Here is a 25468-nt window from a genome sequence, read left to right as displayed (position 1 = left end):
GTGCAGTTTGACTTGTGGATTTCATTAACTCTGGATTTTATTGTTTCAGAAAAAAATGTATTTGATCATTTCAAAATTAAGCTACCATACGTTCCAGGAATAGTAAAAAGCATCACTCATTGAAGCTAACAGTATAAAATGAATATGAATTTTTAAATACCAGGCCTGTTTGGAGGTGAGGTGACAAGGAATGGTAGGAAATAGTTGGAAAAAAACCCCAGCTTTTTATTTTTTTAAATCTCATTTCCCAGTAGCTTTTGTGATGACCCTCTAAACTTTCCAAAACCTGTTCTCTGGTGTCAGATGAATACACATGGGAAATTTCAGATGAAATTTGTTTAGCATTTTTGCAAAGAGAAAGAGAAGTAGGAATTGTAGTTTTAAACTAAACAAGGAGAGACTGCTATATCTCCATAATTATTGTTTAAGCAAATAAAATGAACAAAAAGCGCTGCTCCTCTTTTGTAGTTTAGTACAATTGCAGTTACTGCATGGTTACAAAGTGAGGTTTGTAAACATATTGCTTCTGTTTCCAGGCGTTAACATCTAAGAGGGAAACTCTTGAATATCAATTCTGGTATTTTGGCATACAGCTTTGTAGTTCATAGCTGTGGCACTTAATAGTATTCCCAGGGTTATTTGAATTACTGCAGCAGTTCACCAGACCAGAGAAAGCAATTACAGTAGACCCTCGCCATAACGCCCTTTGCAATAGTGAACCTGGGGCTATAGCGAACGTGGCCCCTGGATCCCATCTTCAGCCCTGCCCGCTGTAGTGAGGGACTGAGCACTCCTCCAGCCCCGAGGCTCTGTCAGAGGCCTCAGAGCTCCTCCAGCCCCAGGGCTGCAAGATGGGCATGGGGGAGGTGACAGGTCCTCTGAGGCCGTGGCAAAGTGCCTGGGGCTGGAGGAGCTCTCCTTCGCCGCAGCTCTGGGGCTGGAGGACCACTGTCAGCTCCCCTCTCCCTTCTATAATGAACCCCCTGGTTTTTAATGAACAAATGGCTTGGATCCCCAGGGGTTCATTTAGTGATGGTATACTGTATTTTAAACTACAACTTCAAGATTAAAACCCACACAAGCTTACTGGGTGAGACTCTCACCCTGCTCTGGCCCTCTATGCTGTGTAAAAGACCTGGAGCGGCATAAACGGGCCTTAAAAACCCCCTATGGGGCAGAGGGAGGATTCCACTGGTGCACATGTGATGGGAGGCAGCCTTACAGTTTCACTGCTGATTTGATAAGGGTTTAACCGCCAGAAGATGAACTTCACTGTGCAAAGATTAAAACCTTTATTACATTCAATATTAAATAATGAAATTTTTGTGTTAAATTTGAATGGAATACTCATTATCTTCCTCCATCAAGCATGTTTTCTATTCACCTAAATGAGAGAATCCAACATAATTATCTTCTCTGTCACTGTATCTGAGTCCCAAGCTCAGCAGCACCAGTACCTGTTGTTTTGAGATTGGCTTGGATCCCATGACACTAGAATAAAAACTCTTGCTGCCAGGAAAGTTCTACTTTGCAAAAGCATTAGCATAATTGGACAGTAATTTTTAAGGCTGCTGGAGAGCACTACTCTCTCCATTATAAGCAATAGAAGGATAAATTAAAACGAGAAAAATAGGGACAAGAATGACTGATGGAAACAAAATAGCTGAAAATAAGTCGTAGGTAGGATGGGGAGAGATTGAATAAGACAAACAGAGTTAGCAAAAAGGAGAGAGGATGTGTTCTGTTGGCTGAAAAAAAATGGTGAAATAAAACTCTCCATATTGTGTTTCTTGCACTCCTATGTGATTTTCTTCAGATCTTGGGCCAAGTCTACATGGGAAAGTTGCACCCTTATTTTTCCAGGCAGAAACATTGGTGCAGGTTGAATCATTATTTTGGTACAACTACACTGATTCAGTTAGGCCATGTCTACAGTAGGTGTGCGTTGTCAATATACCATACCAGCAAACTCCTAACGTGAATGCAGCTTATACTTATAAAACTGTGCTTTTTGTGATGCAGCTTATTCTGCCACCCAAGAGAAACCACCTTTACCATTAAAAGCACAGTTTTGAAAGTATTGCTGTGTCTACATTAGCTGCTTTTTCCAGCATACCTATTTTGATCAGGGATCTTCACGCCTCTTCATACATCTGACAGACGTAACTCTGCCAGCAGAAGTCTGTAGACACAGCTTAAGTTCTTCCACTGGTGTCTCTTACTACATCAGTTTACGCCTGAAGTGCCCTATCTGGTTACCTGTGAGCACTTCACTGCTCCGGAGTCATCTGTACCAGATGTCCCTTTCTCTTGAAAAGGTGCTTGTGGATGCCCCAGGGCCTCTGTTTATAAAGCCCAGAACAAGTTCCCGGGGTGGACTTTGCACAGTAACAATAGGCAAGCAGGCACAGTCTATCATTAGTATTCCCTTAAATGAATAATTTTGAAGACTAAAGAGAGTGACTGACCAGTTGGATTATTAGATCAGTTGCTGCTGAAACTAATATAATAGCTTTCCTGTGAAATAACTTACCATATATTACTAAATGCATGCATATGTATATTTCAGACTGTATTTTGCTTTCATTTTGTTAAGGCTTTATGTGGGAAAAGATGGAAAACGGTATTTATCTTATTACTTAGGACATACATTTGTAAAAGAAGAAGAGTTGCCTTATTTTAATCTTGATGAGCCTTAATTCCACAAATTGGGAGCATGTAAACTATTTAATTTTTTAAATTAAATCTATAATAATAATACGGACAAACTGAAAATCAAATAAAAAATAACTTGTAGATGTCTTGTGTGCAAGAATAGATAAAACCTTGAATAGAAAAATAATTCATTATAAAAGAATAATGGCCTTGTAGGTATTTTAGAAAAATATACTAGGCAGTTTTATAAGGAAAGATCAGGTTTTTGTCTTATTTTGTTTTACATACTTACAAATTAAGGGCCTGGTTAGTACTTGTCCAGGAGGAGTATTTTTCAATGGAACTACTTGCATGAGGAAAGGTGGTAGCCCTCCAGGTTTACTGGGTTATTTTTTTTTTAAATATTGGCAGTTATGGTAGACCAATTTTGAGTAGTTTCTTTATATGGGTATAAAAGGAGACTTGCATGGCAAGCAACAAAGATACATAATATGTCAAGGTTTGAAACATACTTCCCCTTCCCCCTCAAGTTTTCTATTTGTATCTGAGAAACTCAAGATCTTTATTCCCCCCCCCAGCAAAATGCAGAAAAGAGTAGTAACATTAAAGAGTAAAGGCGAGTAAAGAATAAAGGCAACTTCACCTAAATTGTGTTTTAAAGTTGTGACACGGTGTGATGGGTTGTGCATAACCTGTCACATTAGTCAGGAAGGTTTTCACTGTGCCTCAGTGGGTCACAGCTGAGAGTGCCAAATGCAGGACAGACTTATGAGAAATAGGGCAGACATACTCCAAACTGCTGGTTATTCTATCAGTAGATTATACCAAGCCAGTAACAAAAGTGAACTTCTGTATCACCACACTGGTTAACAAGAAGTCAATAATGCAGACTCCATAGGCATTCCAGCCTTTGGCTCATCACCCAGACACCAGACTTTATGATGAGTAGTTCCTGAAAACCAATTTAATCAGATATAGGGTCCTTCTAATCCCAAGGGATCAGCCACTTAGCCAGGTCAATATATAAATCAGATTTACGCAATAATCACGCAGATGTCAATCCTTTAGTGACTAAAATCTAAAGGTTTCATAAGAAAAGAAGACGAGATTTATAAATGGTTAATAGATCATATACATACGAGTGATTTTTTCAGTGTTCATAGATCAGGATCATAGCAGTGATGGAATAAACTGCTAGCTTGCAAAAGTCTCTCTGGAATCATCTAAACAGATTGGGGGTCATCAGTTCTTGTTCAAAGCTTCCATGTTAGAAATCCAGTCCAGAGAAATGAAGTAGGAAATGAAGGCAAAACGGAGATGTCTCAGTTGCTCTTTTATATCCTTTGCCATGTGCATGGAAATTCACAGTCCCAACCAAAGCCCACAGCTCCTGTTTATGGAAAGTTACTGGCCCAGGATGGAATCCAGGCTCACATGAGCATATCACATGTCCTTACATATTCTACTGAATCACAGGGACTGGCCATTGGCCCCTGGGAGTCTGAGGCATCTGCATGAAGACCTACTGGTCCGGCTGAGTTTCTTCAATGGCCCATTGTTACAGTGAAGTGTCTTTAATGGGCCATCAACACATTCTGTAGCTATCTAGTACTGATTTAAATCCATCGGCTGGGTGTCACCCAGGAATACAACACAGGTTTCAAGTAAAAATACATAGTCAATATTCATTACTTCAGATACAGAAATGATACATGGATTTAACCAGGAAATTGTATAACAGTGGTAACAACAGTGATATAAATGGTCACCTTTCTTATATAAAGCATCCCAAGGGGCTAAGCAGCTATTCTGGGCCCAGGAAGCCCCACCCTGCCACATATACAAAGCACACATGGCTTGGAAGAGGTGCTGAAAAGGAGAGTAGGGTAGCAGACAATGGAGGCGAACTGACCTACACTGAGTTCCTGGGAAGAAGCTTCCCAGAGCACCTGGGGCCTGGCTATAGCAATGTGGATAAACGCAAAGGAAGAGACCTGGGATTCTCAGAAGGTCTAAGGCTTTATCTTTGATTTCCAGTTATTTAATGTCTTTTCTTTATCCATTGGGAAAGAGAACTGGTAGGAAATGATGCAGAGAGGCTGCATAGCACTTTGGTGGTGCAGGACTTAGCTGCTTACAGTGGGCCCCGGATTGGAACCTGGTGGAGAAGGTGAGACTGGGTTCCTCTACCAACCCCTAGGGGGCACCAAAGGCTGAAGCTGACCCTTGACATAGAGAGTCTATGGCAAAGAAGGCCCTTACAATTGAAGGGTCAAGACCCTAAGACCTCAACCCAGGGAAAGACCTTGAGACCCTCACCTAAGCTGGAGAGCTACTCCATTGCTGGATTCTTTATATACCACAAAAAGGGGTGGACATAAAACATGACCTGGTTGAAGGGTTGAGTCATGGAAGGGACAGATCACTGCCGGATTAGAGTTGCAGTCAACAGAAGCACCAGGAAAGATGAGGACCTGCTATGCCCTGCTGACCACTGGGTGGCGCCAGCAGTGAGCCCCTTAATGCATGGGATGATAAACTCTGGCAAACTTCTAAATATGTCTTCTCTTGTATTCTTCTTGTGCCTAGGTATAGCCTGTATCCTTTTTGCATAGTAAACTGCCCTCCCCTTTAGTCAAGTGTACATGGAGCACTGCTTTCTGATACCTGGAAACACCACGTAAATGTGTGTTTCACTTTGTCTGATGCCAGTTATTGACATCCCTGTATGCACGCCATTTCAGCTGTTTTGGAATCCTCCAAACCTATCCTGTGAATACAGCTCCCATTTTTGAGTTCAGTGTCTGCATGATTTAATTATTCAGAAACTCTCCCATTCCCTCCTTCCCCTTTTTAAAACAAAATTATATATGCATAATAAAGGATTTTCCAAACAAAACAGCTGTTTGTTTAATCCAATCCTTAAAGGTGCTAGCCTACAATATAGACTAATGTATTACAAAATGTGGGTGTCTTGCCTGCATCAGAAAAACAATCAAAAGATGGTAGTGTATTATAGATGTGTATGTTTCAGTTTATTAATGACTAATATATTTGTCTGTCAAGTTACAAATGCTTGTAATCCTTGATGACATATCCTTGCTCTAAATAGATGTGTTTTTGCAGTGCTGGTATAATAACAGAGGGCTGAGATGGGACACTATTCAGAATTCAGTACTCATTCAGAATCAAGGTCAAAACCTTCTTAAGGGGAATGGTTCATATGGTCATGATATAAATTTACTGCAGATCTTCACAGGGTAAGCAATAATCTCTCTTTTCATCACCACATGGTTTGTATAACAAGTTGGTAAATAGAATAGTCAAGTTATGTTGAGATCAGTGTGTAAAGAGAGCAAACAATGATCCCTGGCATTCATGCTGACACATAGGTGCTGTGGTAATGGGGAAATGACAAGTACCATAGATGGGGAGAATTGTAATGCTACCATTGGCTAATTAGGTATACTCCACTTTCAAGCTGTGGCAAAAGCAGCAATGTAAACTGGACTGGCGGCTTGACAGTACCCGCCTGTTAAACATGTTTGGAAACAGAAAAGTAGCTAGCAAGGAAGATGCATAGCAAAACGCAGCTATAACCACATGATTTCCATTAAGGTTTATGGAGCGCATGGAACACATGAGCCAATAAATTCAAATACATCGAATCCTGCTGAAAGTATATTGCTAAGTGGCTGCTATATAATATTACTTCATATCAGGATAGATAGAAATCAATTTTGAAAAAAAGATCAGATTTTAATTTTATTCTATTTTAAAATTTAATTTAGGTATGTGGGCAGCTTTCAAATCTGTCAAGCGTAAGATCAAAAGTTAAGATCACTATAAATTATTATAGTAATTTAAATAGAACAAGTTTTGTTTGCTGAATCAGTTGTCATGCACTGAATATTTAGGCAGTCATCACATTAGAAATTTACATGGTACAACAGCCTTCTTGAAAACATTAATTGAAAAATTAATTCAAATTGACTTGGATAAGAATGCTGCTGCAAGCAGTAGAAACTGGCTGAAGGAGCATACAAAGGATAATAACAAGTGGGCTATCTTTCAGACTGGAGAAGCTTTATAGTAGGATGCTATAGAAATCTGCATTGGTCCCGTCTTGTTTAACATTTTCATTAATTATCTGGAAGATGGGATAAACTGTAGGTTAATTAAATTTGCAAATGATTTTAAATAGGATAACAAACACTGATGATGGCAGAAATAACACTGAGGCCTGGAGATGTTGGAAGTGTTTGCAGGAAATAAGATCAGATTCAGTATAGACAAATTCAAGTGAATACGTGAGGAAAAACAATCAAAACACAGATATTGAATAGTAGGGAGACCTCAGAAAGAAGTAAAGGTAAATGACTCTGGAGTAATGGTGGATAGCAAATTAGATATGAGTTTGCAGTGTGATATGGCAACAAGAAAAGCTTAAGGTGGCTTAGGACGCTTATGTATTCAGCCCAGTTTGCAAGTATTGTATATGCCTTTGCATATGCTTACATGGCTCCAAGTCAAGCTCTGTCTCAGCCACTGTCATGAACACTGTAGCATCTATTATTTTTATAATAAGTATAATCGGACCACAGAGAAGCACAATCACTGCCATGATAGATAGAAGACTTAAGCAAATGCGGGTCATGCAAGTATAGCAAACCTCCACCCAACTGGAACCAACTAAAAATAAATATCCCATTCCTATTTATTTCAACTATAGACCTCAAAATATGGCTTGTCAAAGAAGGGAGAGAAAAATTGGTGCTGACTGTAAGCCAAAGTATATACGGAGATGTAGTTATGTGCTGATGAGTCTTAACCATAAGACCAAGAACTGGAGTGGGGCTTGGGAAATGTGAGTTCTGTTACCAACTCTGTCCCAGACTTCCTAGGTGACTTTGACTATTCCAATTAATCTTTCTGTGCTTCAGTTTTCCATCTGCCAAATGAGAGTAATGCCTCAGAGAGGGCTAGTGTGAGGGTAAATTCACTGCTCAGGTGCTTCAGTGATGGGAGCATGTAAGTGCCTAGATAGAGTTCAGATACCCAGAACCTGAGTCTGCACTGAACCTAGTCTGTACTGCAGCCTTGACTCATATATACAATTCTGTTGGCGTCAACGGGACTACTCAGCGTAAGGATTATAGAATCATGCTTGCTTCAGAGATCAAATCCCACTTTTGCTTTCAAAACTGGGCTTTACTGATGTCAGAAATTTGAAGTAAGGATTCAAAAATACTCTGGAATAAACAAAATTGATGCATACCTGCTTTCCCTGCCCTAGCATGTGTATCCAGGTTCAGTAAAATTGAGTAGTTTATAAATATCTCTTGTGTATTCTAATAGTCGTGTCTGTTGATTATTTAGCTTAATTGCAGCTTTGAGACTCCATTCCAAGAAAAATTAATATGTACAGCAGTGAATTCTTGAAGATGAAGGTTTTCAAATTAGGCTACTGGTGTATTACATGCCATTTTGGCCTAAAATCCTTGTGGGCTTTGCAGTTCGTCGGTGTGTTGTCTTTCTAGAAATATCTCATAGGTGATGTTGAAATATTTCATAGGTGATGTCATTCTAGAAGTATCTCATAAGTGATCATTTTAACATGAAGCAGTGAAGAATTAATGCTCAGCAGCTGAAAAATATCAGTGCATTAATTTTACTCTTGTATTGATCTCTCATCCATGTTTCAAAAGACTCCATTAGCAAAGAGCAAGTTTTTTTAAAACCAGGATTACTTTTTCATGTCTTGTATAGAACACATTACATGTGTGGCAAGCTACAGCCATCAAACGCTACTTCTCTCTACACTCTCTGACAGTATCTTCTTAACAGTGCAGGGTCTAAAATACAAGGATTGGAAATGAAATTACTGAGTGTCACACACAGTTCCTAAAAAGATCAAAGCCAGGGCTGTTAATGCAACTATTGCTATTCATAGGCATGCAAGTTTCAGGTTAATTATAAAAACTTGTTTTATCACTTAACATTAGGGCATCAGAGTCTCATCTAGGAATTATGCATACAGCTCTCTCATTTTTAAATTAAAGCAAATTCCTACCGTTTTTACAAATTAATTTGTGGTAGCATTCTAGGTTATAGCGTCTTGGGATTTGCAAATCCCCTTTTATACATGGAACAGTCAAGTGATGAATATTTTATTTTATCCCTCACTCACTCAAGTACATGGTTCTGCAGTAGCCAGGCTGTCACTGGAATTGGCATAGGAGTACTCTAGTTTACCTTCTACTCAATCTCCTTTTTGTATCTCTGATTAGAATACACATTTGCATATTGTTAATAGATAGACATGTTGGGCTAAATTAATGTATTTTTACTTTTGGTTTATGAAAAGTGCCCGGTTATTTCAGGGAGCATGTATGCAATTTAATACAACAGAATATTTGGGGGCAGGGGGGACTTCCACCATCGTAAGACAAAATTGCATTTACCTTTAGACAAACGCCTTAGAGACAGGCCTTGTACTGTACCCTAAACACCAACTCTGTCAGACTAGCGAAGGGGCTCAGTGTAGAGCATACATTGCAGGCAGTCATGAAGTTAGGCACTAATATTTATTTTGTCTTTGAGTTCCTGGGACTGGAGATGCTGCTAACAGATCCTCCCTTACCCAATATGTTCGGGCTTTGCAGACAAACTCTAGTGTGCTGCTGGGTGCATGCTCATGAAGCCAGGCTGCAGAAGTACAAGATAACCAAGTATATTTGCCTGCTAGCCTGGGAGCTTTGATGGAAAATCTTCCCAGCTCTGCCTCTCTTTCTTTTCTAAGGCTGGCCAGCTATTCATTTTATTACCTTTTTGTCTGCAAGGGACTTCTTTCACTCCTTTCCTTTAACCCAGGGGAGTCCAATTTATTTGGGAGGGAGGGAATACCTTGATCCAGTAGGGTGAACCAGGGTTCAAACACAGTATGTGAATCCTTGCTGGTTTGGTTTGGTTTGGTTTGATTTGATTGATTTGGGTTTTTTTGACATAAATTTCTTCAGATTAAGTGTCTTCTCTAAAAGACCTGGGTCTATTAATTACACAACTAGCCGCATCTTGTCCAGAGATATGGGGAGAGAAGGGGGGGAAGAGGAGGAGAAGGGGTTGGAAACCTTGTTACCCCAAACAAAGCTCACTGCATTTAGCACTATAAAAGGAGAGAGTTTTAAGTGCAAGGTCTCAGGAGAACTTTTCACTGGCTATAAAAGCCTGGCTGGCAAGCTGAATGGGTGAGTGAGTGCTCAGCAAACAGGTGCTTGTAGTTGCCTGGTTAATATCTTATGAGATAAGTTTAATGTATCAATTACCTAGTTTTAACCAGGAATTGTTTAGTTGGTTCTTTTGTTTTGGCTTGTTTGGCAATTTTGTTAATAAATTGTTTGTTTTGGCACTTGACGTTCTTATTTTTTGGAAGTTCTGTTCACTCATTGCCTTATAGGAGTGTTTTGGCAAGTCACTCTGAGGTTTGCTTTTGCTGTTTGATGTGCTCTTCACCTTGTAAAGTTAGCAGTTGAGAATTATAAAGAATTTGGCAACAGCGTGAGAGATCGTACAGATTCAGAAATCAGAAGAAGACCTTTCGAGCGAGGTCCTCTGCTACTGTAAATTGGCACATCTCCACTGAAGTCAATGCCAGTTTAGAACTAGATCAGGGTCTGGCCCATGTTTTAGCAATGATCTTGTGTATAGCTGCATTTCCTTCTTTCTTTTGGGCTTGGAATATTTCTTTTTCTATAAAATATTTCCCCCAGATAGATGAAAATCCTATTGTTCAAATGGGCCAAAAGTTAAAAAAAGAGGAAAGATACATGGATTTGTATCTCTGCCCAGTTGACATCAGTGGGACTTTGCACAGATGTAGGAGTGAGTCCATGTAGATCAGCTTGTAGGATTGGGGCCTTAATCAAATACAGAGAGATGATGCTTTACTGGCTCAAAGTTACAACTTCATTCCATCGATTTTTTTTTTTATTATTATTTTATTTTCAGTAGGCGTTCTTAGCACTTCTCAGGATCAGGCTCTTCTATATTCTATAAATTCTATATGCCATTATTTGCTCATATCAATAAAACACAACAATTTGCAGGTGGCTAGTTTGGAGACTACCCTGACTGCTCTCAGTTCTTGAGGAAGCTTGTATCTGATAAGGGAAAATCATAGTTCACGAAACATAGCCCAGAGCGGGTTCTTTAAATGAAGTTTAGAGTTAGTAAAAACTCTTTAATTAAAAAAAAAAATTAAAAAGGCAGATAGGATTTTAGATTTGAATGTCAGTGTTTTGATTTGGCTTTCCCAAATGATAACCATAGGGATACTGGTTTTCTTTAAATAACCGAGAATGAATTTAGTACGGGAAATTGAGAGTTATAGTTATGTGCCTGCTTTCATTCAAACTAGTAGTTTTTGGTTTGTCCTTGTTGTTGTAAAAATAAATAGGATATGATTGCGCGGGAGCACAAAGGAGTGTAACTGTAAGGAATGAGACGCTGGCTCGTGGTGTTTGCTTGAGTGCACAACTGTAGTAGCTTTGATCCTGTTTTATGGATTAATTCCATATCTTCTGCGCTACTAATTTTCTGGTTGTTATCTGTATTCTGGTTGTTATCTGTATGTTATCTGAATTCTTGAGTCCTAAATCATAAGATTTTCCACAGGTCTCTCTAACACCAATTATTATTTATAAGCAGAAACATTAACAACTGCCAGACTTGCCACCCATCAGTTTTCAAATCCATTTAAATGGGGGTCTGCAAAGTCTAAAACAAAAGCTCTCTTATTCTGTTGTTTTATGATGTGTAAAGAAGGCCTGAAAGGAATGTGGTTGTTTTTTAAAAGAGGGTGGATTGGCAAATTGGATCTCATTTATTTTTTCCTGGAAGATCTTAAGGATGACTGGAGAACCAGTAGGACTATGTCACCACACATATAGAAGAAGTGACACCTGAGTGCAGGAGACAGTAAGGGACTGTTAAAGTTTTAAAACTTTTTAAATTAACCCCTATTTTACTGACAAACAATTGAGTGAAAATATCTTTGCCAAAGCCCCTTCAATTAATGGCTGTGAATGCTCTCACTCCAATTCTCTAATCCTCAAGAGAGATCTCCAGCAAAATCCTGGGAGACAAGGCTTGAGGATGGATATTCCTGAAATGTGAAGATGTAAAAAAAAAAAAAAGTCTAAAAAAGATAGCAATGTTTTCTTTGAATATGCTAAGGAAAAGAGGGTAAAAACTCAATTTCAGCACTTGAACATGCCCCTTTTTGACTCGTGTTGGTGGATTGATTGATTGATTTTCTTTTGTCATTGCTGTGAGGGTGGCAGACCAGGTGCCATCTCATGTCAGGGCCCCACTGAACACTGACAAATACTATAGCTGGAAACCAGTCTGGGTGACCTGTACGTTTTTATTGTGAGGATAGATACGAGAGTTGTAAGAAAGTGTTTGGTGTTTAGACCTTATGAATAGCTTGTAGGATGCTGCATGTATTAGTTTCACTTACCTGTACCGTATGTTATAAAGCAATAGCAAATGTTACCCTCTGTAACTGGGTAACCCATTGAACAGGAAAGAAGCCTTCTCTAATGCAAATGCTGTCTTCCTACAGAAGATGTTAGGTTCTGCCCAGTGGGAAGGCCTTTGAAAGCAAATGAACCATTATGAGACATCAAAAGAACAAAGACTTTGTTAATTGCACTCCTCTCCCCCTCCCTAAAAAGAAGACCTTGGCATGAACTCATCCCATCAACTTGGGCCCTGGGCAGAAGGGGACAAAAATCCCTGACAAGGAGAAACTAGGTTATTTTTTGCTGCTTGTACTTTAAAGGCCAAGAATCACTAAGCATGAGGAAAAGACCTCTTCCCTCACAGCTGTTTTACCAGGATTAGTCCTAAAGGACACGCGGAGTTTGCTTATTATAGAATTTTCTATTATCTTTTGGAATTTATGGCTGTAACTCCATTTGTGTGTGTTACATTACCTGCTTTAACCTTCTAAATGTAAGCAGGGTCTGAATGAACTCTCCCCTGCCAAGCTAGCTGGGTTTCAGGACCAGACTGTATTTACATGAACACACTCACTTTGCCTAGGTGCCCAGCAGACAGAGTTGTGTTAACAAAGTGATCACCTTTGGCTGGTGTTGGGTTACAAATTGTTTTATAAATTCACTTCACTTGAATGCAGGGGTATTGAAATGTTGTTATCCTATTGTATGAGTAAAGGGCAGCAGAACTGTGCTCTGTCTGCCCTGGTTGAGGGGATCACCCTCAACTCAACTGAACTTGCTAAGCAAGGGGCTCAAATGCCAGAACCCTGTGAAAGGGAGAGGGTGTGGAGAGTGGTGTACCTGCGGGGAGGTGTGGCTCTGCCTAAGAGTCCTAGGCATGGTTCAACCTGCCTCTCCCTCTATCTTGTCAAAGACAGAGCTAATTAAGGCTACATTAGGAGTCTCTTGTTTTGTTAAGTGATCACTAGAGCTGAAATCACTTGTTGTGGGAAGGCGTTTTCTGCCTAGCCTGCTTCAGCAATGAAGTTCCCCCTCTTAGAGCTAAAAATCAGTGAGAGCTGGGAGGAACCTCAAGGAACTGACCAGCAGAGGTCACAGCAGAGAAGCAGGTGGCAGCAGAAGGTGATGGCTGGCAGGCAGCTGGTGGAGCAGCCGGATAGCAGGCCTTCTTTCCTAGGGTTACGAGATGAACTCTGCAGCTGCACCTCTGAACTCTGGGTCTGCCCTGACTAAGGACAACACCTCTGAGTGGGGTGCTGTGAGGGGAGGGGCACGTTAAAAAGAACTTCTGGTTGCTGGACTTAAGAAACTGAGGCAAATGGAAACTGTCCAATGTACCTCTGGGATGGGTGTTTTGCTTCTGGTTTTATGAATATGAATCCTGCTTGTGGCATTTTCCCCAGTTAATGTTGGGTTACTTTTCCCCTTTTATTAAGTTTATTTTCTAGACTCAGTCTCTGTGCTTGCAAGATGGGGAGAATTGCCTCTAGAAGCACCCGAGGGATGGTGTGTCATTGTCCTAGGTTACTGGGTGGGGGCCCAATCCGGTGTTGAAAGGAATCCCTAGATATTGAACCCAGCCCTTGTTGCTGCCAACTGAGACTGGCAGAAGGGTTACGTAAATAACTCTCATTTCTTTTTCCTCGTTAATAAATCTAGTTTATTACAGGATTGGCTACAAGTGTTACCTTTGGTGAGAGATTTATGGTACAGTTGACCTGGGGTTAGTGACTGGTTCTTTGGGACTGGGAGTAACCTGAATATTGTTGTGATTTTTGGTGTAAGGGACCATCTGTCACAAAGACTAGCTGGCCTGGGTGGCAAGACTGGAGTGCCCAAGGGGACTGTCTGTGAATCCATGGTAAGGCTTAACAGTGCTTTATGGGTGCACACTTGTTGTTTGGTTGGTGAAATCTAATTATAGTACATATAATCAGTTTGGGGTTTGTGCTCTGTTCCTGGACAGTCTGCCCTGAGGTTGGCACTCACACTTTTGAGCCACTCCAGACAGCATGACAATTGCATTCCATCTTTCATCTCCATTTTTATTATATAACTACATATATTACTTCCTCTGGCCCAGTGTTCAAAAGTCTTCATGGTGCTTTAGGTTGCTGTTTAAGGTATTTTCCTTGTACAGCTGCAAAATTTCCTCAGAGACCAGCAGAAACTATTGCTTATGAAGTTGCCAATTCAGCACAAGAAAATCAGCAGTAGGAGTTGCAGATAGTTCAGCATTTTGGTACTGCTATAATAGTTTATTATCACTGACACTGCCTTGATAGGCAAAAATAGTATATTTTTTAATCATATTAGCTCCCCGCTAGACTACACCCTGGCCAGCAAACTATCCCTTATTATGCTACCATGTGGCCAGCTAATATGGTTTGAAACATATTAGCTGGCATCTTAATGAGCATTAGGACTTTTCAATCATGGTAAGCTAACCTGAGTGAACTAACTTGGTTGAAAAACAGGCACTGTTACACACAGAAGTTGCACCAGTTTATCTTAAATTGGTTTAGAATCACACCGTAGGTAAAACCAGTACGACTTTCTCACATAGACAAGCCCACCCATCCTTTCTGCCCACCCAGAGAAAAAGGGAGGAGTATTATAGCAGGGTCTCATACTTGCTTTGGACTGTAATTGCAATGATACTGTGAACCTTAATTTTTCCCTCCCTTCCTCCAAGACTTTACCTATAGAATCAATAGACACTTTGTTGTCTGCTAGTTTTAATGAATGAACATATTTTATTTACAAAAATTTGCATGACACTAATATAGTTCTTCAGAAGACTGCTCCTGACTCTTCTTCAGTAATGTATATTCTCTGAGTACATCCCCCCTCCCCCCGCCTTTTTCCTGGCCCCCTGGCCCTGGACTCTGCGCTTCATCCAATTTTCCAACCACATTGGAGTCTTCCTTTGAGTCCCATGTGTGTTTAATTCTAACGTGGCTCTCTGCTGTGGTATTCTGGTGAAATCAAGAATAATGCATCCGCTACATCCTCTCTGTCTTTCTTCTTGATATTCCCAGCTGACAACTTTGCCAAACGTTTTAAGTACTGTATTCCTGAGTTCATACTGATTCTTCTAAAGCAGCTTTTACTAATTAAACACTTCTTTTTGGTGTATCTAAAAATTCACTCTAAAACCTCACTGTTAATTTGAGGTCAGACTGTCTGATCTAGAATTACTTACTTTCTTTATCCTTCTCTCTCCCCACCCTCCTTAAATCCCTCACTTCCCCTCTCTTCCTTAAATAAAACTTACTCCAGTATTTCAGTTCTGTCTATGATCTCTGTGCACCAGTTAGATTTCCTGTGACTTTTCTATTTCCATGGAGATGATTTTGCCACAGGGCCTCAATCATAACATCATTTTGTGTTTTGAGAGAGGGTTTTCTGCAGCAGTCTCTCTCCTGGTTGATGTTTGTAATCAGTCTATTGCTGTGGAAATTATTGTGATGCTGCAGGTTCAGCATTCGTGACTTCACTGCTGGATTAGATAAGACGCAAAAAGGAGCTGTGTGGGAGCGAAAACCCTAGTTTAAGTAGGTCTTTGACAGTTCACAATGTGTCAGTTAAGATAAACAAGGGAAAAGGAACTGAATGTGTTTGTTCAATCTACAAGGAATTTTATTTCCTCCAGTTAAAAAAAAAAAAATCTAATAATAAAAGCGGGAGGATAGATAAAATCAGGGTGGGTGATCTAGTGACATTAATTTGGAACAACATTTACGTCTCAGTGTATTTTCTTAAGTTCCCAGAAATTCAGCATGCATTGCTGTTCAGTGGCCTTTATTGTACCAGACTGGCAGCAGTATTCCTGAACTGTGGATGGTCAAATATAGCCCTCCTTACTGGAGAGTTACCTTGATATTTAGCTTTGTATGGGGGAAGAAATGGGTGAAGAAAATCTGAATGAGGTGTTCTGGAGGGGAGGAGAGGGTCCCGCACTCTCTTCTAAGAAAGAGGAAAAGATTTACATGTGGATATTTTTTATCACTGTCTTAATCACTTGTTCAATTCTAGTAGCCACCTCCGTTCTAAAAAATTTTAAATTTTGAGAAAAATTTCAATATGCCTGACTTTTTTTGTCAGTTTATGCGTCTGGTCTCCTCCCCTATTCCGTTCTAAAGCTCTTTTGGAACATTATTAGTTCTAGTTGTTTAGAACCATGCTTCTTATGTTACTGATGTTTCTTGTTACCCTAATGTTCAGCCAGCCCTGCTTCCTTGCTCTCCTTTTTTATGCATCCCTCGTTATCCTTTGCTGCACTTTTTCTTCTCCGTTGTTTTTGGGCAAGTCAGAAGGGAAGGAAATGCTAACAACTGGCCTGTCTTACTTCAGATCTAAGAACATTTATCTTTTGCTGATTTCAAAAATGAAAGTGCATTTTGCTCCTTGCCTTTCTACTTCTAAATACATGTAGAAAAGTAGCCTGTCTGTTGTAAGTTGGGACTCCTTATGAAGTATTTTGTGTCCGGTTAGACATCAGTGTCCGGGTGTACTGCAGTACATGTGTACGTACTTCTTTTTTTTTTTTTCCCCCAATATATGTTGGGATTTTTAACTAATAAATGTAAAATTGGGAACAAACCCATAATCTTTAATGACCAGAATATACTTCATGCTGATCTACTTTAAACTGGCACCCTTGGGTGCCACGTTACAAAACAAGATTTTTGTGGTGATGATGAATTAGAATGGATTTTTTGTTGAGGGCTGTCTGACACGTATCATTCTTGCACTTGTAAGTGCAGACCTTGGCTATGTCTACATGTCCCGCAGTTCAGACTACAGGGGTGTGAATTGCAGCAAGTACTAGTGTGTTGAATTCTGACTGTCCCACATGGACGCTGCTGGCACAAACTAAAAGGTATCTAGTATGCATTAATATGTTACGTTAATGCAAATTAGTTGTGACAGATATGGTAATTTCCTGTAGTATCCTTGGGAGACCTTATTGAATTAAGTTCAAGTGACTTTGGGGTCTGTTGTACTAAATGAATAGTTTATGTCTTGTATTATTGTGGGCAGCAATCATATGGCACTTCTCAAGAGGGGAGATATGACAGATGTGAGACCTCAGGATTCAAAGGAACAATGTGCCAGACAAGAATGGACTCTTGGCCAAAGTGCTAAGTGGTTTTTCTGGGTAATATCTAGGGAGTGGTTCATGTAAATTCCCCACTTCTGATTGTGCAAAAACCCAGCCTTTTGAAGCTATGCCTTGAGGAGCGGACCATTGTCTGCTGATCACCTGTTGTATGAGGCCTCTATCAAAGACCCAAGCTTTATAAAGGAAAGACTAAAGTATTCATGATTGTTCTAATTCTGAATCTGAGACAATTTTGAACTTGTAACCACGGGGAAAACCCCGTTGTGAGTTTTGAAGGACTGACTCCTACCACGGCCTGAGGTTGGAGTTGGGGTGACCTCTGGTAACCTTTTTTGCATGGATGTAGGTTCTTTTATCATTTTTAATATGTTTTGTTAGTGATGCTTTCACCTTGAGAATAAATGTGCTTACTCAGAAAGAGCTGTGTGATAACTTGTGACTGCAGCACTTTTGCTGTTCATAGCCTCTGGAGAGGAAGCAAAGTGCATCTGCTGGCCTCTTAGGTGGTCTGGCTTGCTGGGAATAACACAGTGTAGGCAGGGAACTGTGCAGCCTGGAAACCTCCAATTGGGAGGGAGAGAGATGCGGGTGTCCCCCAAAGAGAGGTGATGACTGAGGAACTGGGAGCCTAGAGTGGGTGCCATCGAGAGACCACAGAGGAGGAGCGCAGGTGCATTTACCTTAAATTGTGATTACTTAGGTACCTTTTAATTTGCTCCTGCAGGATCCACTTAGGGGAGTTACAGTGCAGTGCAGCACTCTAGTGTGTGCTGCAATTCACATCCCCATAATCCAAACTGCAGGGCCAAGTAGACAAGCCCCTTGGGTCTAAATGTCTGGAGGGACCCAATATTTTCTTGCTGATGCAGGGCCTATGAGGAGAGTTGCTGTTACCTGAAGGGTTTCCTTAGACGATGAAATCCTTCAGTAAGTTTTATACTGTGAAAATATATTTTTCACCTTCACTAGCATACTCAGTATCATTAACCACTGCATTTCACAGCAAAGACTTATTGGCCTCTTGGCTCTGTTACTTGCTGTTATGTCTTGCTGCTTCAGTGCCTGTATGTACCTAAATAGCTTAAAATCAATTTGAAATGGTTAATAGTACAAAATATTAATGTACACGAGAACTCAATCCCTCTTATTGTTTTATATACAAGAATTAATGTTTATTTATAAATATAATTTAAAGTGAAAACGAGGTCATGCTCTGTTCCTTTTGCAGCACATGAAGAAATTGGTTGCATTTGGAGCAAGAGCAACATGCTTGTCAGTGAGGAGTCTGGCTGAATTCCCATGAACAGGAAGCGGAGGGTTGCATCAGATTATCTCAGTGCTTTAGGGAATTGGGTATGTGGAGATGGGGGAGGGAGTGCAAGAGCAGCAGAATTGCCTGAAATGGGAGAGTGGGAGGGGACAGGTCAGGCTGATACTGGGGATTGGGAGTGAGGGGATAACAGATTGCAAAGGGGAAACCTGAATAATGGTTTAGCAAAAGGGTAGAACCACTGCTAGCACTGTTCTAAATGTAGGGCATGGCTGTTGACGATGGGAGCTGCTGCTACAGTGGTGCCTATTGGGGTGGGGTCAGTCGGGGACTATTGTAGGGAGAGGAAACTATCCTGGAAATACGGGAATTTGGTAGCACAAGCCACAAGGTATATCTGGCTTCTTATCCATCAAAAGCGATAGGGCGTAACACATATTTTAAAGGCACTTGCAAGAGTAGTTAGTTTCTGGAATAAGGACAAATTAAGCCCCCACTCCATTCCCAAGTATAATGCACCATTGTGGCAGTTTCTTTCTGAAGTTCTAGTATGCATAATGCTGTTCTGCCTTGGCTGTTACTTTTTGTGCTTGTACTGACTGGTTGTCTTCTGCCCAGATACCATTGTAATGGGTGCAGTATAATCACCTTGATAGTTTGTGCTAACAGCAGCGTAAAGATCAGGGAGCATGGGCAAATCTCCTGCAGTATGTGGCCAAACCCCTACCTATAAACGATGTATATGAAACATTGTGCCTGTACATGAGGTACTACTGGATTGCAGCTCTGGGGCGTTAACAAGCTCACTCTCTAGAGGGTAATGACCTAAAATAGAGAATTGTAGGTAGGAAAGATAGATAGTAATGTATACCTATGTGTCAGAGATTAGCATTGAGCCCTGTATCTCTTACTGTTAGCATCCTAGCTGGTTCTAACTACTATGTATAATAGAAGTTTTCCAAAGGATAATCATTGTGTTTGTCTGTCATTACAGAAGTGACGCTGAAGGTCCATGTAAGCGATGCCAGCACGCATCAGCCAGTAACTGAAGCCTTCATTGAGATTTTTACCGACCAGATTTCCATTGCCTCTGGAACCTCAGGAGCAGATGGCACTGCCTTCATCAAGTTTCAGTATAAACTGGGCAATCAGCTGATTGTTACTGCTACTAAACATGCTTATGTGCCAAATTCTGCACCATGGAAACCCACCAGATTGCCTGGTAAGAGATCTTTATTTTTGTTCTGAGGTAAGACTTTGCATCTAAAGGAAGTTACAGAATTGTGTCTGACTTACTTAATGCTCACCGTTGTAACCCTGGGTGATTGTGGGTAGAAAACTATTAGAGAGGCACACCAGCACCACTCATCAAGCCCTCTTTTTAAAAGTTGATCTTTCTAAGTCCTCTAAAATCGACACGCTTAGTCAGATTTATTTTTGAAATATGGTGTGCTTCAGGAGGGTGAATGGTGGCGTTAGTGACTCAAATGTGGAGTCATTTGAGCCAGGGGTTCCAGAGAGAGAAGCCCTGAAACAGCCATTTAAAAAAAAAATGTTTCTAGGTTGGGGTGGAACGGTTGGGTAGAGCTGGAGATCAAACTATTGATGAGATGCACGTCACAGTGTGGCACCCACTAAATCTTTGGGGGATCCAAATAGAGAAAAATATTTAAGAAAATGTTTTTTGGGTTTTTTTACACTGTGCAGTTGCCAAATACAGAAAAATGGCTAACAGGTTTCCATTCCTGCCATTTTTTATGCTTTAAAGCGCATCTCTTGTAGGTGCTCTAATATCCGAATGGCTAATCAGATTGCTTTGAAATTTGGTGTGCCTCATTGAGGGGCAGGTATCGTTAGTGACCATATTTGGGGTCAATTAATTGAAAGTTTCCCAAGTTACATGCCACCCAAGCCCAGTTTCCTTCTACTGCTTTGTACTGTTAAACTGAGGAGTAATCACTGGTGAAACACACATCTCCTTGAGTTTGATGATAGAAAACGCCCTTGATGGCTTTGTATTCACCCTTCTATTAAAATAACTCCAGATACATTAATCACAAGCCCCCATCTAAGACAAAAGGAGTTTTGCACTGAGTGACTGAAGGTTGCTACAATTCGTGAGTCATGCCATGTCTACACTATCACTTATGTCGGCAAAACTTATGTTGCGCAGGGGTGTGAAAAAAACACACCCGAGTGATATAAATTTTGCCTGCATAAGTAGCAGTGTGCACCACTGCTCAGTGAGATGGTTTTATTATGTTGATGAGAAAGCTCTCTTCTGTCATCATAAAGTAGATACTTTAAGATACAAGTAATCTTACAGCGGCATAGCTGCTTCGGTATGGCTAATGTAGACATGGCCTTAGGGGTGGCAGTTTGATTCTGGGGGGAGTGTGGCGGAAAAATTAGACGTGAATGATTCCTGGAAGGGGAGGAGCATTAGGGGGAAGAAGAGTTGGGGGAGAGGGGTTTGGGGCTGCAGCAAGGGGAAGGAGGGGTTATAGGGAGAAGCATAAATGGGGATGGATAGCATGGGAGGTGAGAGAGATTGGGGGCTCAGATGAGGGAGCCATGTCACATCCCAGCTCTGTCAATGCATCCCAGTCTTCCTACATCTGCACTCCACAGCTCTGCCAGGGCAGGCAACCCCCTCTCCTCCTATCCCCTCACTCCTCTGCCCCCCAACACCCCTCCCCTTGCCAGGAAGCAGTCACATGTCTAATTTTTTAATTCACATGGGGATTGGGGCACACTGGCAGAGCTGCAGGAAGTAGTGGGGTTGGGGCGCACTGGCAGAGTTGTGGGATGTGGTGGGGTTGGGGCGCACTGGCAGAGTTGTGGGATGTGGTGGGGTTGGGGCGCACTGGCAGAGTTGTGGGATGTGGTGGGGTTGGGGCGCACTGGCAGAGTTGTGGGTTGCAGGGAGGTTAGGAATGCAGTGGAAGAGTTGCGGGATGCGATGGAGTTGGGGTTGCAATGGCAGAGCTGCGGGATGCAGTGGGGGTGCGGTGCACAGGCAGAGCTAAGGGATGCCGTGAGGTTGGGATTGCATTGCAGAGCTGGGGAATGCGGTGGGGGTGGGGTGCACCGGCAGAAGTGTAGAGTTTGAAATTGACAGCGCCAGTATCTTGACCGTTGAGGGAAAAGAAATGTGTGTGCTGTCAGGATTGTCAACATATCGACTCTGGGCAATTCCTGGATCACAATGTTGCAGAAGTTTGTTGAAGATCAAAAAGTACACCATGGCTTAGGGATTGTTGACTGTGGGCTGATTTGGCTCAGTATATAAATTGTGGGACATGATTATGTACAACTACCTAAATGACGTCTTAATTCCTACCAACAATATATCTTTATTTTTCTTATTCAAAAGACTAGAAAATTCAATGGCAAAATACTACATTAATGCAGAGTTAAAGATGCTTGGGGATATGTTGTCCCCTTGCAGAATGCTAAACTCAGGAAAACTCAGACTTCTGAAAACCCGGGAATGCTCATGCAACCTTAACTCTGCCCTCTTTCAGCAGTGCTCCAATATACCCCGTTAACACACACAGCTTTACTCTGCCAACCCCACAGTTTGTTCCTCCCCCCAGCTTGAGAGCCCTAGCTCCAGCTTGAATTATAATGTCTACATGACTATTTTTAGCGCAAGTCCCGCTACCACAATTTTGTTTACTTGACCTGGGAGGCTTGCTCCTAGATGCAGTGTAGACATACCCAAAGAGGTTAAGTGACTTGCTCAAGGCCACAAAGTATGTCTATTGCAGATCTGGGACTCCAGATCCAGTTCTCCCAACTCCCAGTTGTGTATTTTAATTACTGTACTACAATATATTGCTTACATACCTCCGCTCAGCTGGTTCAAGTAAGATGAGCCTCTTCCCAAACTAGAAACTGCTTTGGTGGTTAACTTTTTGCGTAAACTCCTTTAGTTCTACCAATCACTGAAGTCTCAGCTTCTTTAGCGTTCTTCTTATATTTCCTCAAGACACAACTGACCTATCATTAGTGCATGCATTGGCAATAGGCACTTACATGTTTTTCATTTTTCTCTTCCCACTTCTGTTTCTTTGGAATAAAGTGTGCCCTTACATGGCATGTTTTCTTCTGATGTTGACCTTGAGGGAGGGCAATCAAATGTGATGCAGTTGTTTTGGTAAGCCATTTAAATCTGACAAGCAATAGCTGGGTATATACAAGTTTTATCAAGACTTTTTTTCTAGGTAACTGAAATAAGAGCACATTTTGGAAAAAGATTTATTTGGCCCTGGTCCTTCTCCCATTGAAGTCAATAAGCAATTTGCCATTGACTTCAGGGGGAGCAGGATCCATCCCTTTGTCTTCTTTACCTTGAATGTATTCCCTCTCCTGATTAAATGGCCACACAAAACATTGCAGCTAGATACATGTAATGCAGATTCAGAATGGCCAAGTTGAAAACTTTCTGTACTTTATTCCTTTTAGAGAGAACACCATTATTCAGTAGTTTAGGCCCAAACCTTTTGTGTAGGATTTTTTTAAATGACAAAACTGAATATTAAATGTTTGATTTTGTTTAAATTAAAAAGTGTTCTTTAAATTTAAACATTCATGTTGGTGTTTACAACATAAACATTGCAGCACTCTCCTAGTTCATGAGAACTAGAGTGTGAAGTGGACCAAAAACAGAAATGAAATTGGTCAGTTCAAGCTGAATGAAATACCAGAAATGAACAAGCAGCATATTTAGGCCCTAATCTTGCATCGAATTCTACACATGCAGAGCCCAGCATCCACATGGAGCTTAGTGTAGGACCACAGTTTTAGTGATTTCTAAATTAAATTCCTAAAACTTAATTAATAGTAATATCTGGTATATGGGATAGGATCTGCTGTGTGCTTTGCCCCACAGACCGGTATATCATTCCAGGCAGCATCAAATGTGTTAATCTTATATTGGGGGGAAAAGAGTCACTAGTAAAACAACACTGACAAGCTATGCAGCCACTGATCTAGTCATGCTGCCATAATATCTTAGGTGCAAGTGTCAGGGGTGGTGATGTTATTTTCATAATCTGGACACACAGTAACTTGGTCTAAATGTCAATCAAAATAATGACCACAAGAGCATAAGAATGGCCATATGGTTAAGACTAATGGTCCATCTAGCCCAGTATCCTGTCTTCCGACAGTGGCCAATGGCAGGTGCTTCAGAGGGAATGAATAGAACAGGTAATCATCAAGTGATCCATCCTGTCAGCCATAATAGGATTTCACCACTTAGTTAGTACTTCTGCTAAAATTACTTAACTGCAAGCTGCAGGAGAGAAAAGATGGGGAGTTGGGGGGGGGAACTCTTTAAAAAAATTGTTATGAACACGTCAACATTCCCTCTCTAATTAAAGCAGTTCATAAATTTAGACATTGTTTGAACTATTAATAAGTGAATAATAGAAAACACACTTGCCTATCCAGTGACTGTGCTAACTGCATATCAATCATTGTTTCTTAATGACTTTGGGAATTACCTTGAGTATGAAAGGTGCTGTGTAATCAAATACAGTATACATAAAAATAGATCTGTCTGTATGATGAGCCAGCTCTTTACACTTCAAAAATTCTATCGTGTTCTAATAAAACTCTCCTAAGAACACGGTAGGAGAGACTCAGATTACCCAAGGTAAAGGGTAGGTGTTGCCATTGATATGCGTCTTCACTTTGATTCCCCTAATGTCCCTAAACTACTTGATTTTTTCCTGGGCTGTTAATGTAAAAGAAATATGATTAGAATTTACATCTTGGAAAGGTTCAGGGCACTTCATTTGTCATGCTGAGAAATTATTATGCAAAAAGCCCAAGGGAAGTTCAAAGGTTATCTATGCACTGTGATGGAACAGACATTGGCACGTATTCTTGTATTCAGCTCTCTAGGGTGCTTGAATTACATTGACTTTCACTCCTACAAATTAAATCACTGGAGTAAGCGCAAACCGTTTTTGTAATTGTGTGGCTTTTATATTACCTGCTCTATAGTGATAGCTATTCTTCTATTGTGCCTGATGTGTAAATCCACATGCTGAATATTAAAAAGCAAGTTCTTATTATGGAATAGCTGCAATTTGAGTCATTCGATTTTATTCTGTGATTTCATCAATGCTCACATGAGCGAATGAGGAGTTAAGTTTGTTTTAAGCAGACACGGTCAGTATATTTCTCCTAATTTAAAAATATTTAATCTTTAAAAAGTATTTTGAGTTTTAAACAGAAATCTAGTGTATGAACTTTTGGTTGGTTACTACAAAGTCTTTACTGGTGCCGGGTAAAAGAAAATATTAATTCAGGGGGAAGATTTTCCAAAGGTCCTAAAAGTCAGTGGGCGCAATGCTCCTAAATCACTTAGGGGCTTTTGAAAAATCTCTTCCTCAGATTGTGGTAGCATCCAATATATTCTAGGCACTTTCCAAATGCAGATTAAGACACAATGCCTGGATCAAAGAACGTACTATCCATGAGGAATTCCTCCTTTCCCTCCTCCTGTCCCCTAAGACTCTGGAGTGGATGCAGAGCTGTTCCTTGCTGTTGCTACAGTCTCAGGGCTGAAGTATGCTCAATGACTGTTGCTCTACATATCCCTGGCTCTATATGCAGAGAAGATTTGGCATGCAGGTGCATGGTGTCCACCAACACAATTCCCCCAAGAAACCCTGGTGTGCTAAGGCAGATGAAGCCGTTGTTGCACAGAGGGGGCAGATCCATGGGAGCAGACTTTCTGCATCCTTCCCATTTTCTATACTGCATAGTAGAATCACACTGGTTCTGGTGCATAGAGGACCTTCTGTTCTGGACTGATGTTGGGTAGGCAGAATTAGTTCTGTAAAGAATCGGGAGTACTTTGCAAATAAATAA

The 25468-nt window shown here is 40.8% G+C and overlaps 1 protein-coding gene across 1 annotated transcript in view; it reads left to right on the top strand.

Annotated features, from left to right (window-relative positions):
* Window positions 1-25468, top strand: part of FAM171A1 (family with sequence similarity 171 member A1) — a 117606-nt gene that overhangs the window by 43584 nt on the left and 48554 nt on the right. The window contains exon 2 of the mRNA XM_067562283.1: window positions 19572-19799. Coding sequence (XP_067418384.1) covers window positions 19572-19799 — 228 coding nt within the window. The remainder of the gene's footprint in view (window positions 1-19571; window positions 19800-25468) is intronic.

Source organism: Emydura macquarii, unplaced genomic scaffold (assembly GCF_026122565.2).
Source record: "Emydura macquarii macquarii isolate MOO-44397 ecotype Brisbane River unplaced genomic scaffold, CSIRO-AGI_Emac_v2 contig_2422, whole genome shotgun sequence".
In the NCBI taxonomy this organism is placed as follows: Eukaryota; Metazoa; Chordata; order Testudines; family Chelidae; genus Emydura; species Emydura macquarii.
Note: the sequence above shows the minus strand (reverse complement) of the source record. Positions and strands in the feature narration are given on the sequence as shown.